This window comes from Prionailurus bengalensis, chromosome A3 (assembly GCF_016509475.1).
Source record: "Prionailurus bengalensis isolate Pbe53 chromosome A3, Fcat_Pben_1.1_paternal_pri, whole genome shotgun sequence".
NCBI classification, from domain to species: Eukaryota; Metazoa; Chordata; class Mammalia; order Carnivora; family Felidae; genus Prionailurus; species Prionailurus bengalensis.
The window spans coordinates 23,643,367-23,658,857 of NC_057354.1; the positions used below are offsets into that span (position 1 = coordinate 23,643,367).

General features: G+C 43.2%; 1 protein-coding gene across 10 annotated transcripts in view; it reads left to right on the forward strand.

Annotated features, from left to right (window-relative positions):
- LOC122496339 (RNA-binding protein 12) overlaps window positions 1-15,491 on the forward strand; it is a 35,064-nt gene that overhangs the window by 19,231 nt on the left and 342 nt on the right. For all 10 annotated transcript variants that reach the window (XM_043602524.1, XM_043602531.1, XM_043602529.1 and 7 more), the window contains 14 exons: window positions 10,718-10,846; window positions 10,942-11,121; window positions 11,278-11,352; window positions 11,434-11,505; window positions 11,641-11,721; window positions 11,891-11,980; window positions 12,088-12,174; window positions 12,316-12,402; window positions 12,496-12,555; window positions 12,635-12,768; window positions 12,867-12,921; window positions 13,168-13,219; window positions 14,780-14,913; window positions 15,066-15,302. In XM_043602524.1, coding sequence (XP_043458459.1) covers window positions 10,718-10,846; window positions 10,942-11,121; window positions 11,278-11,352; window positions 11,434-11,505; window positions 11,641-11,721; window positions 11,891-11,980; window positions 12,088-12,174; window positions 12,316-12,402; window positions 12,496-12,555; window positions 12,635-12,768; window positions 12,867-12,921; window positions 13,168-13,219; window positions 14,780-14,913; window positions 15,066-15,302 — 1,473 coding nt within the window. The remainder of the gene's footprint in view (window positions 1-10,717; window positions 10,847-10,941; window positions 11,122-11,277; window positions 11,353-11,433; window positions 11,506-11,640; window positions 11,722-11,890; window positions 11,981-12,087; window positions 12,175-12,315; window positions 12,403-12,495; window positions 12,556-12,634; window positions 12,769-12,866; window positions 12,922-13,167; window positions 13,220-14,779; window positions 14,914-15,065; window positions 15,303-15,491) is intronic.

Sequence of the window (15,491 nt, forward strand, 5' to 3'; positions counted from 1 at the left end):
ATTTGAACTAAGCATATTTCAGGTGCTCAATATCCGCTTGTGGGTAGGAGGCCATCCTTTTGGACAGTACAGATTTAGAATATAAGAAAAGTTATCCCCTGTCATTTCTCTTAGCTGTGCTGCCTCTTTCAGCTGTGTGTTTACTTTTGAGTATTTGAATTTTGTTGTGTCCCTCCTAACCTTTCCCCTTCCTCTTATGTTGGCATGTTTTTTTTGAGGCAGTTTATTTGCCTCAGTTAAGATTTTTATGGGCTACATTTACCTTTTTCACTGACTAACTAGGTCTTACATTATAAACTTATTAATCCTGCATCAGAATCCAGCAGCAGAACTACAGTCTTTTCCCTTCTCCCCACCCCACCCCATCCTGCACCCCATCTACAGTGGCAAGTGGGCAGATCAGTGTGTGTCTGTAATGTGGTTTCCTTATTGTTCAAGTCCTCTCTTTTATTTCCCAACTTCTCTAACATACAAATTCTGAAGAATAACCCATTTTAAGACCTCCTGTGTATCCCAAGTGGATTTATTCCAGTAAGGGGTGCTTGCATTATGAACAGTAGGTAGGTTTCTTTTTCTAAGGCTCTGGTCTGCTGCTGTTCACTCGGCTTCTTTATACCATACCTCACATTGCACACTGGAAATGCACTCGCTCTTGTCAATGCCCTTTTCCTGGAGTTGCTCAGGAAGGTGGTCCAGTACGGTTGTCTTCTACACTCTGCAGGCAATAGGCAGGAGTCTCGTTAAAAGAAGGTAGATTAAAAGAATGTAGATTCCAGCAGGGCAGGCTGGTGGGCAGAATTGGCGGCCTAGTAGGCGTTGTATGTAAATTTTGGTATAAATCACATTTTCCTGAGTTCTACCTTGCAGAATTTGTGCTTGTTATTTAAAGTTTATTTCTTTGATAAGTCCTACAAACGTGGAGTCCAGCAGTTCCTGTATTCCTGCTCTGACGGACAAATAGAACATGTGGTAGATGCAGAATTATTTTCCATCAGTGTGTAAGTCTAGTTGGTACAGGTCATGGGAAGAGACCACATGAGGCTCACTGCTCATGTGGAGTGGCCAGGTGGATTTCAGATTGGACTGGATTGCAAGGTGTGAGCTGTTGCTAAAATGGATGGAAAAGAACACATTTTTAGGCAGTTTGGTTGTGGTTCATTAGTTATCGTGTGTCCCAGGGCTAATCATTTCCTTTCTCTGGTCTTAGTGTTTTAGAAAATGAGATTAAGCTAGATAATCTGATTATACCCAGTTTCAAGCTTCTGTGAGCCTGTATACCCAGCCTTTCTGTTTCTGGAAGTTTGTAGGTAATTTGAACCTTAAAACTAAAGAAAGGCCAGTGGAACTCAAAATTTTGGTCTGGTGATGGCTCTGCTGCTTTTTCTGAGTGTGACAGCAGTCTCACACTGCAGCTTGAGAATTTCATTAGGAGAGAAAAGTAGGGAGGGCCTTCATTCCTGCCAGTTAGGTCCTCTGGGGCAGGTGGACCAGCAACATTTTTCTTGGTTGTCCCATGAACCGACAAGTTTGATGATGATACCACAAAAGGATCCATTTATGAGTACTGAGAATAGGATCAGTTAACACATTATTGGGCACTTACTGCATTAGTGTCAGGCAGGGGGCATACTTTCCATCGTTGGCCTCATTTAATCCTCAAAATAACCCTGTAAAGTTGGCACTATGGTTATTATCCCCACCTTACAATTGGGGGAAATCCAGGGGAAAAGAAGCAAAGTGACTTGCTCAGTTTCATTAATAGTAAGGGTAAGCAGATAATATTCAATCATAAGCTGTCTGCATGACTCCAGAGGCAGAGCTCCTCCTTTAACTAGTGCCTGTCCCTTACTTTTGGGAGATGTGAAGGGCCACTGGCAGCACCCTTCTGTCAGGGGTCTTGAGCTTGCTGGGGAAGGGACTCTGACCTTGCTCCAATACTCTGTTTATTTTGAGGTAGGCAGTTGGAGGCTTTGTGTAAACACATCAGAGTCCTAGGGCACAGAACTCCCACCAGTACAGTCCTATTTTGCTTGAAGGCTACGTGTTCTTCCTCAGTTTGCTTCTTTTCCCCCTATCAAATTCACTCCTCAAGCTAAGTTCTTTTTGAAGAGTTGGACACCAGTTGTATTTGTTCAACTTTGGATAAGTCTTTTGGGGATATTGATGTAGTTTGACTTTCAAACTTTTTTGACTGCCACAGAATATAGTCACAGGAGAAACCCTGTGACTGTTTACCATATTTTCCCCCTTTTCACTTTTTGTGTGACATTCACATTTTAAGCTTTATACTATTGCCAAATACAGTGGCAACCAGACTTCTAAGTATCATATGGATCTAAACCAAATTATTGCTTAACATTTTAGTTTTAAACACAATTTGAGTAGCCTATGGTCATATGTATTAATCAAGACTGTGTAGTTTTATAGTAAGGATTTTTAAGTAAGGATTTACATATTTTGTTCAGTTTGTGACCTGTGAGGCTGTCTTTGGGGCTGCTAATTTAAATTTGGGAAACCTGTGTTATACAGAAGGAGAAGCAGGGGTTAAAGAAAAACTTGTCTACTGTATCCATGTCTCTTGATGAGGCAGAGAAGGAAAGGAACAGTGGTGGTGGGCATAGTTTGTCTTTTTAATCTGAAGGGAAAGGAGTATTCCATCCGTGGTGTTCTGCCCATTGGGACCCTGTGGAGAATTTCCTGATTGGCTTTCAGGACTTGATCTAGCATCTGAGCTGCTCCAGCATGCCAAGGTAGGCAACAGGAGTGTGAGCATGGCTTTGGTTTGTTGGAGTGATCCTGCCACCCAGACATTTTGGTGCTCTATTCTCCTCTTCGAAGCCCGAAAATGGGATTGAAATCTGTTTTTTGTTTGTTTGTTTGTTTGTTTGTTTGTTTGTTTGGACTTTGGGAAGGGAAGAGGGCAGTGTAGTTCCTAAACATGAAGGAGTGCTCAACTGGCACTGAATGGATCCAGGTGGATCCGGGAGAACAGATCTGTTCTTAGATTTTTGAAGGGCAGCGTTAGAATCTCCAAGGCAGGGGAGGTGATGCCATAGAAAACAAAGGACAAGTTACTCCCTATTGGCAAAGTGGGATTCCCTATCAACAATGATAAACTGGCTAGCTGTGGGAAGGGAAGCCCTGATTTTTAGGATTTGCCCCATCTCTGTGGCTTAAATCTTTACCAAATTCACTTACAAAATTATGTCATATGTACCACTCATCTCTTGCAAACCATACAGGCCTGCTCCAGCACACTGCTACAAGCCTCCCTCAAGGTGTTTTGAATTGCTGTCCTGTGCTTAGGTCTGTGCTGTGTGAAATAGGAGATCCTGAAGCAGTGTTTGTTCTACAGATGTTTGTTATTTTATGGACAGTCAAGGAGCTGGAAACATTGACAGTTATGGTGTAGATTGAGTATAGTAGTCCAGGGTGAGAAGTTGTTGAGTGATCGAAATATTGTGAAAAAGAGAACATATAAGAGGTAGACTTGAAGGATAAATAATAGCTAATAGTTATTGGTAATAATAGTTGCAGGATGTGATAAGCACCTTGCATACATTATATACAGCTTTAGAAAAAGATTATACCCCCCCACTTTACTCTCGAAGAACCTGAGCCTTAGAGAGTATTTTGCCCAAATTACATAGGTAGGACATCGTTCTGGTGGGTGCATTAGTAGTACCTCATTGTGGCCAGGGAGAGGAGTAAGGCCAGTATTTGGAGCCTGGTCTCTTGACTGCAGAACCCATACTCTTGCCCACTACATCATGTTGCTGTTGGATACAAGAAGGAAAGTTCTTCAGAAGAGAAGGATATGACTATAGTCCAAAGTTCTAGAGGAGAGGAGCACCGGGGTGGCTCAGTTGGTTAAGCATCCTACTTCGGCTCACGTCATGATCTCATGATCTGTGGGTTTGAGCCCTGCATCCGGCTCTGTGCTGACAGCTCAGAGCCTGGAGCCTGCTTCAGATTCTATGTCTCCCTCTCTGCACCTCCCCCGCTCGCACTCTGTCTCAAAAATAAATAAATGTTAAAAAAAAAAGTTCTAGACGATGTAGAAGTCAGAATATTTGAGTTTGGTCCTCATTTTGTTGAACCTGATGTGTGTGGCCTTATCTAAATCACATTTTACCTCTCCGCCTTGAATTGAGGGACTTGGATTAGATGCTCACTCAGTTTTTTATTTCCGTCAGTAGAGGAAAGCAGCCTACAGGGGAGAGCACAAGGGAAGGAGGCTTCAAGTGGTAGAAGACAAAGGAAGAAAAGATTGGTGCTATATATACTTAGTTGTTTCTGTTTGCAGTTCCTGACTAGCACAGAATGGAAGGCTTGGGGGTGCTGGGGGCACATAGAAATAAGCTAGTCTTGTGTTGAGTGTTCTAGAAAGCTCATTTCTTCTTGATGGTTTCAAGCAGTAGGCTAGGACTAGATTTGGGTCGTTTCTGAGGATCCCTGGATTATCACTCCTTTCCCAGTATTAATTCAACAGATATTTACAAAGTACCTGCTATGTGTGAGTCACTAGAATAGGAACAAGACAGATTTGGTTTCTTCCCATGTTGAATTTATAGTCTACTAGAGGTAATAGATAATAAGCAAGTAAATAAACAAGTTACACATTTTGATAGGTTTATGAGAAGCTGGGTATTGTTGGGTTGGAGTCAGGGAAGGTCTCTGACTTTGTTGAACTGAGAGTGGAAATGAGACCAGTTAAGAAATGCAGAGACTCTTACAGACATCCAGGCAAGATATGCTGGCTCAGAATATTGGCAAATATTAGACCTCTTTTACAAAAATAAATGAGAAAGTTTTAGAGGCTTTTATTGACTCACTTAAATGTGATATTTAATATGGTTTTATAAAATTTCAGTCCTATAAAGGATGCTGAAAGTCCTATGGGATTAATTATAATGGCACCAGATGAAAAGTAAAGGAGTCTGGCTTAAGGACGTAGCTGTTCAAAGGATATGGAATAGAAGAGTGACGTGAACTAGGAGTTTTAATTATGTAAGATTTCCAAACAGGTAGGCTTGGAGCTAGATTTTAAAGGAGACCAACAGGATTTGGGAGAGAATAATACTCCCAGGCATTAGGTAATGTAAAGGAAATATGATTCAAAGGATAGAAAACTGCACATTATAAGGATTTGCTTATAAAGAATTGCTAATTCCAACGAGAAGCCAAGGGGGCAGATTTGTGAAAAACAACTGTGGTAGCACAGGAAGCTCTGACTCTCAGAAATGGAATCCCATCCCATTTGCACATGTAGGTCCACAGAATTCTGATTGGGGTTTTAGTCTGGTCAGAGAAGAAACTAAGAAAAGATAAAACAGGACTAGCTGTGGGGAAGGGGTGCAAATGGTAATAGACTAGGAAAGAATGCTCTAATCTGCCAGAAATTGAGGCCTAGCACAAGAAGAAGCGCCTGTCCCCACTGCCAAAGTGTCTTCCCCAAAGCCTCTTTGTCTCTGGGATCTTAGAGAAGCCCTGGAGGGAGGGAAAAGGCCGCAGCTCCAGTTGCCTGTAACTTCACCACCACAGATAATTACTGCTAATACTTTGTAGTTCTCAACAAAGTATCAGGGATAAACCCATAGTTCTCCAATATAAGTCCTCCACTTAAACTTTTCCTCAACATTTTATTGTGAAAACATTGAGTATACAGATATACAGTAAATATCCATATATCTACTATTTAAGTTCTACAATTTAAATGTTTCTATATTTGTTTTACCACATATCCATTCAACATACCATTTACTTACTTACTTACTTACTTACTTACTTACTTATTTATTTATTTATTTATTTATTTATTGTGGATTTAAAAGAAATTGCAAGTATCAGCACACTTCATAAATATTTCAACATGTCTTGAGTTCATCATTTCTTATAGGTTTTTTTGGGGGGGGTGGTAACATTTACATACAGTGAGATGTATACATCTTAAGTGTATCATTAGATGGCAATGAAAAATGCATTTGTGGTTCACATTCCTATCAAGATGAGGAACTTTTTCATTCCCTCTAGAGTTCTCTCTTCAGTTAATACTTGCCCCTCCCCTGGGGGACATGGGAAGAATAACCACTATTCTGAATTTTTTCATTATAGATTAGTTTCGCTTGCCTTAAAACTTTGTAAGTGGAGTCTATGTATTTTATGCTTCAGATTCATCCATATTACAGATATTAATAGTTTCTTTTTGTTATTGCGTAGTTTTCTCTTACATGTATAAATATTAAGGTTTATTCATTCTCATATTGATGGACACTTGGGCTGTTTCAAAATTTTGGCTATTATAAATAAAGCAGCTATGAACATTCTTGTATAAATCTTTTTGTGGACATAACGTTTTCTTTTGGATAAAAATCTGGGAGTGGAATTGCTGTTTGACTAGATGCGTATTTGGTTTTCTAATAAGGTGCCAAACTGTTTCCAAAGTGGTATATTTAATGCTTTCACTAGCGATGTATGAGATCTCCACATCCTTGACAACATTTGGTATTGTCAATTTTTCTACTTTTAACTGTTGTGGTGGATATGTGCTAGTATCTCATTGTGGTTTTAATTTGCATTCCCCTGATGACTAGTGCTGTCGATCACTCTTCCTTTGTATATTTCCAATCCATATATTTTCTTTTACGAAATATCTGATCAAATTCTTTGCCCATTTTTAAATTGTCACTTAGTTTTGAGTTCCAGGGGTCCTGCATTTAAATTTTAAAGCTCAGTTGTACAAGATAAGAATAGAGAAGATTTACTGCTGGACAGTAGTTCAAATGGAAAAGGCCTGAAAGTTTGAGTTGAGCAAAAGCATGTTACCATTTATTCAACAAATGGTTATAAGTACCATGTACTAAGCCACTGATATGAGGGATACAGAAATAATACCGAGTCCTAGTTCCAAGGAGCCCATAGATATGAGGGTAGACAGACAAAACTCGAAATTTTGGTGGCAGTTTCAGTATTAAATCACTAATATTTAATTTACTGAATACCCACCATAGGGTAGGTCCTGTTGTAGGTACTGGAGATAGGCAAACCAGATGTGGTTCCTACTCTAATACAGCTTACTTTCTTATTTTCTGTATATGGATGAAGACCATGCAAAAGCTTTGATACAGGGAATGAGATTGATGTGTGTATGTGTGTCAGAAGTGAAACCTGGTTGGAACATACTTATGTGGCTAGATGATTAGTTAGATAAGGGTCAGGTCTTGCAGACCATTGTAAGAACTTTGGACTTTGAGTGTTTTGTGATGCCAATCCAGAGTTTTGAGCAGAGAAGTGGTATGACCTAGTTTCTGTTTGGTTAATAAAACACTGTGTGTGTGTGTGTGTGTGTGTGTGTGTGTGTGTGTGTGTGTGTGTGTGTGTGTTTGCTTGCAGGAAGATGATGAGGAAGCCATGTAATCATCCAGAGGAGAGGTGATAAATTTTACTTTGGGATTGTGGGTGAAGCTTCATAAAGCAATGATGTCATAGCAGAACTTTGGATGACAATACATTTTTTTAGGCAGAAACTGAGAGGTATCAGCTTGTGCGTGTGTTTGAGGAACCAGAAATAGCTTTGGATTACTACTTGGTTGGGTGATAGAATGGTAGGAGGTAGAGCAGACTGGGAAGGGGTTTGAAGGTTGAATTTTTAGGGATGCAGGGGCACCATATTGTTACAACTACTGCATTCTGTGTAGATGTGCCCTCTGGAGTTGTGCCTTAAGGTGACCTTGCTAGGGATTTTGGCTCTGAATCTAAGGGCCGTGGGCAGCTATGCAAGGCTTCTAATTAAGGTGGAGACTCTGGAAGCTGACATCAAGGAAGACTAGCTGAGACAGTGCTTAAGGAGAAGCCAGAGAGGAGGCAAGAGAACTCTGGATTTAGGTAGAGGTTGTTGAACCGGAGGTAGAGGCTTTGGGCTTTGAATAGTGAAGAGGACTTGAGTTGTGGTTTGGGGAAAAAAAATAATGAAGCCCTTTAAAAATTACAAAATAAACTAAAATATGGAAACAATACAGAAGTGTATTACAGAAGTGTAAGGATCATGTAAAATCCTTACCTTCATCCCACTTCTCTGAGGTACACCTAAAAGTTGCATTTCTTTGGTGTTTTCCACGTGTGTGTGTGTGTGTGTGTGTGTGTGTGTGTATTTATTTTGTCAACATATTCAAATCTATTGTATATACACATACAATTGAAGTTTGACATGGAGTCCTACTTTTCTTACCATTTTTTTCATATAATACCAATATAATATAGTTCTGCCTTATATTTTACCTGCTGCTGCTCAACATTCCATTGTTTTAATGTGTCATAGTTTACTTAGTACATAATAGACCTTTAAGCTGTCTCAGGTGTTTTGCTATTCTCAGCAATAGTGAAATGAACATCCTTCATTTGTTTCTGCTCTGCAGAGAACATGTAAAGTGAGAAGCATGGAGTCAGACTGTGACTTGGGGAAGTTGTGGTCCCACTCCTTTGGGAGAATGTGTTCTCTGTGTCTTCTCCTTGGGGAACTTTCAAAGGGAAGATCAGGTTGCTCAGAGTCTACAAGCCACATTCTAGGGGCAACATTCAAAAGAACTGGGGCTCTTTTTCCAGATATTAGCTGGGGGTTTCGCTGCTTCCAGGTCAGATGGGTTCTCAGAGAGAGATGGAATAAGGCTTTCCTGTGGAAATTTAGACTGGGGAGATACAGGACAAATATGTAGAAATGAGGATTCAGCAGACTTGAGTTGGTTTGGGTGGGACTTTATGGAACAGGACTATCTAAATGGATTAAGAGAGGAGCGCCTGGGTGGCTCAGTCAGTTGAGCATATGAGTCTTGAGTTCAGCTCAGGTCATGATACCAGGGTCGTGGGATTGAGCCCCACACTGGGCTCTGCACTGAGCTTAGAGCCTACTTAAGATTTTCTCCCCGCCCCCCCCCCCCCGCCCGCCCCTGCCTCTTTCTCTAAAATGTTTTTTAAAAATAGATTAGGAGAGTGGTGGGTTTTCCATCATTGGATGCTTTCAAGTAGGGACTGAGATGATATGAATAGGCAGGCAGTTTGTGACGCAAGCTAAAGTGTAATAATTGTTCCAACATCGGTTGATAATAGCACTCCAGATGGAGAACACAGGGCACCAAGATGGGAACAGCACTATCTGTGAACTAGGTTGGGGGAAGAATTGACTGAGGGTCAGTTTACGGGAGGCTAAGGCTAGAGGCATCCTGGGGTATAGTGCTGGTACAGATGGTCTGCAGGTGTATGGGTCATCAAGGACACAGAGGTAGTAACAAGTCTGAGGGTAATTATTATGGGGACTGTAGGAGGAGGGGTTTCTTGGGAGTCATGGTGATCCATGCAAGAAGATAGTGTTTCAGCTGAGGAAATGGATGGATTGGAGAAACTTGGTCCTTGATTGCCAGTCAGTTTGGAGGTGGCTGGGCTGGGAGCTGAGTCTGGAGATAGCCTTTTGGATTTCATTCAGCAAATATTTGTTATCTAGGTGCTTGGGATACAGCAGTGAACAGAACAAACAAATATCCCTTCCCTCATGTTTATATTCCCTCAGTTTCCATTCTAGTCGGGAAAACATTATATATAGTATATTAGACACTGATAAATGCTAAAGAGAAAAAGCAGGAAAAGGGTATGCAATGTCAGTATTAGTAGGGTTAAAATTTTAAGTACCTAGAAGAGGAGAGCCTTTTTCTTCATAATGGAGATGATGATTTTGAATGAAGACCTAGAGGGAGTGAGGAAACAAGTCATGTGGATAACATGAGGGAAGAAACAAGCTTATTTGAGGAATAGCAGGCAAGCAGACCTGTGTGAACAGAATGGAATGAGCAAGAGAGATGTTAGGAAATTAGGTTAGAGAGATCTAGATCTTTCAAGACCTTGTAGACCATGGTAGAGTTTGGATGTTTTCTAAATAATACGAAATCATTAGAGGGTTTGGGCAGAGGTGTGACATGACCTGACTTAACATTTTAACAGAATCACCCTGGTTGCCGTATTGGGAATAGTCTGTTAGCGTGAGGATGGAGGTGGATGTGGGGATGGCATAGGATAAGGGAGACAAGTTAAAGAGGCTAATGGGATAAGCCTGGTGACAAATGATGGCTTGGACTGGGTAGTGGCAGTGAGAGTAGTGAGGAGTTGGACATGAGCAGCTGATTTTAGGCTAGAAGATTGAATTGGGGGCGATCCTAACACCATCTCGAGATGTAGGGCCCCACAGTTCGTGAGAAATCATTGGAGGAAGAAACTTTTTGGGGAGTAATATCTGGATCATGGTCATGTTTGAGACAATGTTGGGACTGGAACTTGGATTAGGATCTGATCTGGGGCCAGTAAGAGGGTCAGAGTGAGATTCATTGGTCTCTGAGAAGATCAAGGTTGGATTCTGGGTCTTAGGAGCATTATAGCGATTTTAGGGTGAGGACTAGTTTGGGGTCAAAGTTGTTGATGGAGGCCAGTATACTTTTTCTGTATATTCCCATCATACCAGGGTTGGTTGTACCCACCATGTCCTGTCCCATGGAGTTCACCTAAGGAATTAGAGGAGTATGGAGGCTCTAGGATCTTCTCTTCCTTGGGTGTCATGGAGCTGGATACAGGCTCAGCCCTGCCTGGGTGAAGCCTGCTGGCCTTCCTAAGCTGGGACCTGTAGTCAGGGAAGGGTGGAAAGGGTCCTCAGTGCTTGACTTAGGTCCTTTCTTCCCAGATGGCCCACTGTGTGACCTTGGTTCAGCTGTCCATTTCCTGTGACCATCTCATTGACAAGGACATCGGCTCTAAGTCTGACCCACTCTGCGTCCTTTTACAGGATGTGGGAGGGGGCAACTGGGCTGAGGTGAGAAGGACTGTGGGTTTAAGGTTGTGGAGGGAGGCTAGAACTATTTTGGGGGTTGAAGAGTGTATGTTATGCTAATTGGCCTCTGCCCACAGCTTGGCCGAACTGAGCGAGTACGGAACTGCTCGAGCCCCGAGTTCTCCAAGACTCTGCAGCTTGAGTACCACTTTGAAACAGTTCAGAAGCTCCGATTTGGCATCTATGACATAGACAACAAGACACCTGAGCTGGGGGATGATGACTTCCTAGGAGGGGCTGAGTGTTCCCTAGGACAGGTATGTAGGGCTAGGGATTAAAATCTTTCAGACACATGTTCAGTAAGAGCCCTAACAGACCACCCAGACTGTCTGGAACATGGAGGAGGTGGGGGTCAAGCAAGACCTAACCCTGTCTGAGATTTTGCTCTCCCACCTACCCCTGCTCTGCCCCAGATTGTGTCCAGCCAGATAATAACTCTGCCCTTGATGCTGAAGCCTGGAAAACCTGCTGGACGGGGGACCATCACGGTAAGGAAGAACTCTGGGGGAAGGGGGTTACGTCAAAGAGGAATTCATGAGGTGATACAGTCTCCTGCCTCCCTTTCCTAGGTATCAGCTCAGGAGATGAAGGATAGTCGCGTAGTGACCATGGAGGTGGAAGCCAGAAACCTAGATAAGAAGGTGTGTCTGGAAGGAGGAGGCCTTGGGGATTTAAGAATTAAGGGGACAGGGATGGTATGTTGGGGGGGCAGGGTTGAGGACTGGTATAGTTGTCTCTCCCTTAGTCTTACACTGGGGTCTCTGTGGCGTTGACAGGACTTCCTGGGAAAATCGGATCCATTCTTGGAGTTTTTCCGTCAGAGTGATGGGAAATGGCACCTGGTATACAGATCTGAGGTGTGAGACCCCTGGGGTTGGGTTGAGTGGGTTGTGAGAGAATCCCTGGGGCTTGTGATTATCAAGGTTTGGAACATAGGGAGAGCAAGACTGTACATGGATAGGGAAGGATGACAGCTCCCCATATGCCAGCCTAGAACTTACTAGAGGCCTTGCCCTCCACCTTCAGGTAATCAAGAACAACTTGAACCCTACATGGAAGCGCTTCTCTGTTCCCCTTCAGCATTTCTGTGGGGGAGACCCCAGCACACCCATCCAGGTGAGGAGTTTGCCTCCTGAATGGACCGACCAGGGGCAGAGAGCCTGGGGAGGGATTTATTCTCACTATATACACATACTCACCTCCCCCTCTTCCCCCTGCCTCAGGTGCGATGCTCAGACTATGACAGTGATGGTTCACATGATCTCATTGGTACCTTCTACACCAGCTTGGCCCAGCTGCAAGCAGTCCCGGTGAGTGCCAGCCCAGCTCAAGGGTGTTGAGGTGGGCCTAAAGGACTGCAGCCCCAGGGAGGGAGGGAGGGAGGGCAGAGCAGCTCTAGTTCTGGCTGATGCTCTGGGAGTTTCCTACCCTAGTTTTTCTTTCCTCACCAGGCCAATTTTGAATGCATCCACCCTGAGAAACAGCAGAAAAAGAAAAGCTACAAGAACTCTGGGACTGTCTGTGTCAAAATTTGCCAGGTGAGACACTAACCCATGTGACCCAGGCTCTGACCCCTGTGCTCCATGGCCCCAATTTCTTCACCTCAGCTGTGATCCTGGTTTCATCTACAGGTTGAGACACAGTATTCGTTCCTGGACTATGTGATGGGAGGCTGTCAAATCAACTTCACTGTAAGTTGCTTTATCAGGGGCAAGAGAACAGATCTGGAGCTCTAAGTGGCCTTCAGCTCCCCTCCTCCCTTCCTCCCAGGTTGGTATAGACTTCACAGGCTCCAATGGAGACCCTTCCTCCCCGGACTCCCTGCACTACCTGAGCCCAACAGGGGTCAACGAGTACCTGACAGCACTGTGGAGTGTGGGCAGCGTGATTCAGGACTATGATTCGTAAGTAACTTGTTCTCTTGCCCGCCCTCCTCCCTGCAGATGTTTCAGCCTCTAGGGTCACAGTCCCCTCTCTTCTCCAACTCACTGTCTTCCCACAGGGACAAGCTTTTCCCAGCATTTGGATTTGGGGCCCAGGTGCCCCCTGATTGGCAGGTGAGCACTCCTCCCCAACTCCTCTATTTTCAGTGTCAGGGTCCTGATTTGGGGGGATGACATAGATTTGCTGTCTGGCACCCAGCTTTATGTGGAGATGCAGGGATGTATCCCTGTAGGCATATGCACAACAAGTACTCAGGACTAAATAGTTCCTATACAATGCTTGGCATATACCATAATGTCCTGTTTCTTTACACAAATATGACCATGGAGAAAGAACCTCATTTTCATTCTTGCCTTCAGGTCTCCCATGAATTTGCCTTGAACTTCAACCCCAATAACCCCTACTGCACAGGTAAGTTCCTCCAACCTCCAACATCAGGCAGATCTGTCCACACCTAGAGGGCCAAGCCTGTGCAGACAAGGGAGTGTGGGGTAATAGGGGCAGGTATCTGATCCTGTTGTCCAGAGGAGTGGATTTTAGAGCTAGGTCTCTAAGAGACTCAAATCTAGGTCTCAAATCTTTATCTTGCGTCTTGCTAAAACCATGTGACTTGGGGCCAGTGTGCTTTGGCTTCATAAAAAGATAAATACTATAAGATATTGAATATTTAAGGAGAAGATATATGTAAAGTTTGAAGAAGTAAGCCTCGGCAAATACCAAGTGCTGTCTATTATCATCTTTGCCTGGAAGCTCACTGGTACTTATCTGGGCATCAGTGGAAGCCTTCGTTCAGCTCTTTTTAGGGTACTTTTACCCAAACTCTTTTGTCTAGAGAGGTTCCAAACCTCGTGGCTCCCCCAACATGGACAACAAACTAAAGTGGTCTGTATATATAGACGCACACATATTTTTTTTCCTGAAATGTTTGAGAATTATAGTGAATAAGTCCTATCCCAAGTTTGCCTCCGAGACCCCACCAACTTTGCTCCCTTTATCCCTAAATAGTTAAGTGTGTGTTTCCTAAAGTCAAAGATATTCTCTTATGTAACTACAGTACAATTCCCCAAATCAGCAAGTTAACATCAATACTATTATCCAGTCTAGAATTTATTCATGTTTTGCCAGTTGTCTTTTACAGCATAAAGAAAATCTCAGATCGTGTAATGCATTCACTTGTTTTGTCTTCCAGAATTCTTCATGTCTGTCATGATAATTGAAATTTTTTAAGATTATAGGCTAGGTAATTTGTAGAATGTCTCACAGTTTGGGTTTACCTGGTATTTCCTTATGATAGATCCAAATTATGTACTTGTGGTGGGCGTTCTTCTCAGTGCACCATGTCAGGAGGCCCATGATGTAGATTTATCCTACTACCAGTCATGTTAACTTTGATCACTTGGTTAAGGTAGAGTCTACTACCAGGTTTCTCCACTATTTGTAATTAATAAATATCTTTTGGGAAGATACTTTGAGGCTCTGGTTTTAGCTCATATTGATCTTTGCGTGAATCAGTTATCTCTAAGATTGCCAAATGATTTTGTAATTCCTCCTACATTTATTAAGAGCTTCTTAGACTGAGTTATGGGGGGAGGAGGGAGGTTGGAAAAAAAAATTAAGAGCTTCTTCCTTCCCGGTAATTATTTAATATCTATAGATTCTTATTTTAGTAATTAGATTATAATTCATTATTAAGTGGGTTGTAATCTGATGCTCAACTGTCCTAGATTTGTTTATGAGACTCCTTAATTAGTGTTAACTCAAGTTGTGATTTAGGGCAAGTGCTCTTCTCTTTGGTCTTAATTTTTCCATCTGTAGGATAAGGTTAAGTACCTTGGGTTATAGGGGTGACCAAACGAAATGCACCCAGGTTCTCAAATCTCCTTGGCCAGGATGGGGTGATGTCAGGACTGACTCAACCCTGAAGAGGCTCAGTATTTTAGTGTGGTTTTTTTTTTTGCCCTCCTTTTCTAGGCATCCAGGGCATTGTGGATGCCTATCGCCAAGCCCTGCCCCAAGTTCGCCTCTATGGCCCCACCAACTTTGCACCCATTATCAACCATGTGGCCAGGTTTGCAACCCAGGCTGCACATCAGAGGACTGCCTCGGTGAGGATCATGAGAGGTAGAGGTAGTGGTGGGCAGTCTTGGTCAAGGGCTCCCTTTAGGACTACGTAACAAGGGACTTCTTGTCAATGTGGGGATGTGTAGCTGGGGTGTTTGGAGGGTCTGCCTCAGTTTATGAATGGGCTTATCCCCAGCAATACTTTGTGCTGCTGCTGCTGACCGACGGTGCTGTGACAGATGTGGAGGCTACACGTGAGGCTGTGGTGCGTGCCTCACACCTTCCCATGTCAGTGATCATCGTGGGTGTGGGTGGTGCTGACTTTGAGGCCATGGAGCAGCTGGATGCTGATGGTGGACCCCTGCATACGCGCTCCGGGGAGGCAGCTGCCCGTGATATAGTGCAGTTTGTGCCCTACCGTCGCTTCCAGAATGTGAGTGGGGGCAAGTTTGGGGGCAGATCAGATCTGGGAGCTTACCCCTCCACCTCTGTCTGAGTGGGGATACTTACCCTTTCATCTAAGTCTGGGCAAGTTTGGGTGTTGGGATGTGTATCCTTTCTTTGCTATGAAATGTAAACTATGGGATGCTTTTAGGGGGCCACCACTGACCTTGCCCTTCTT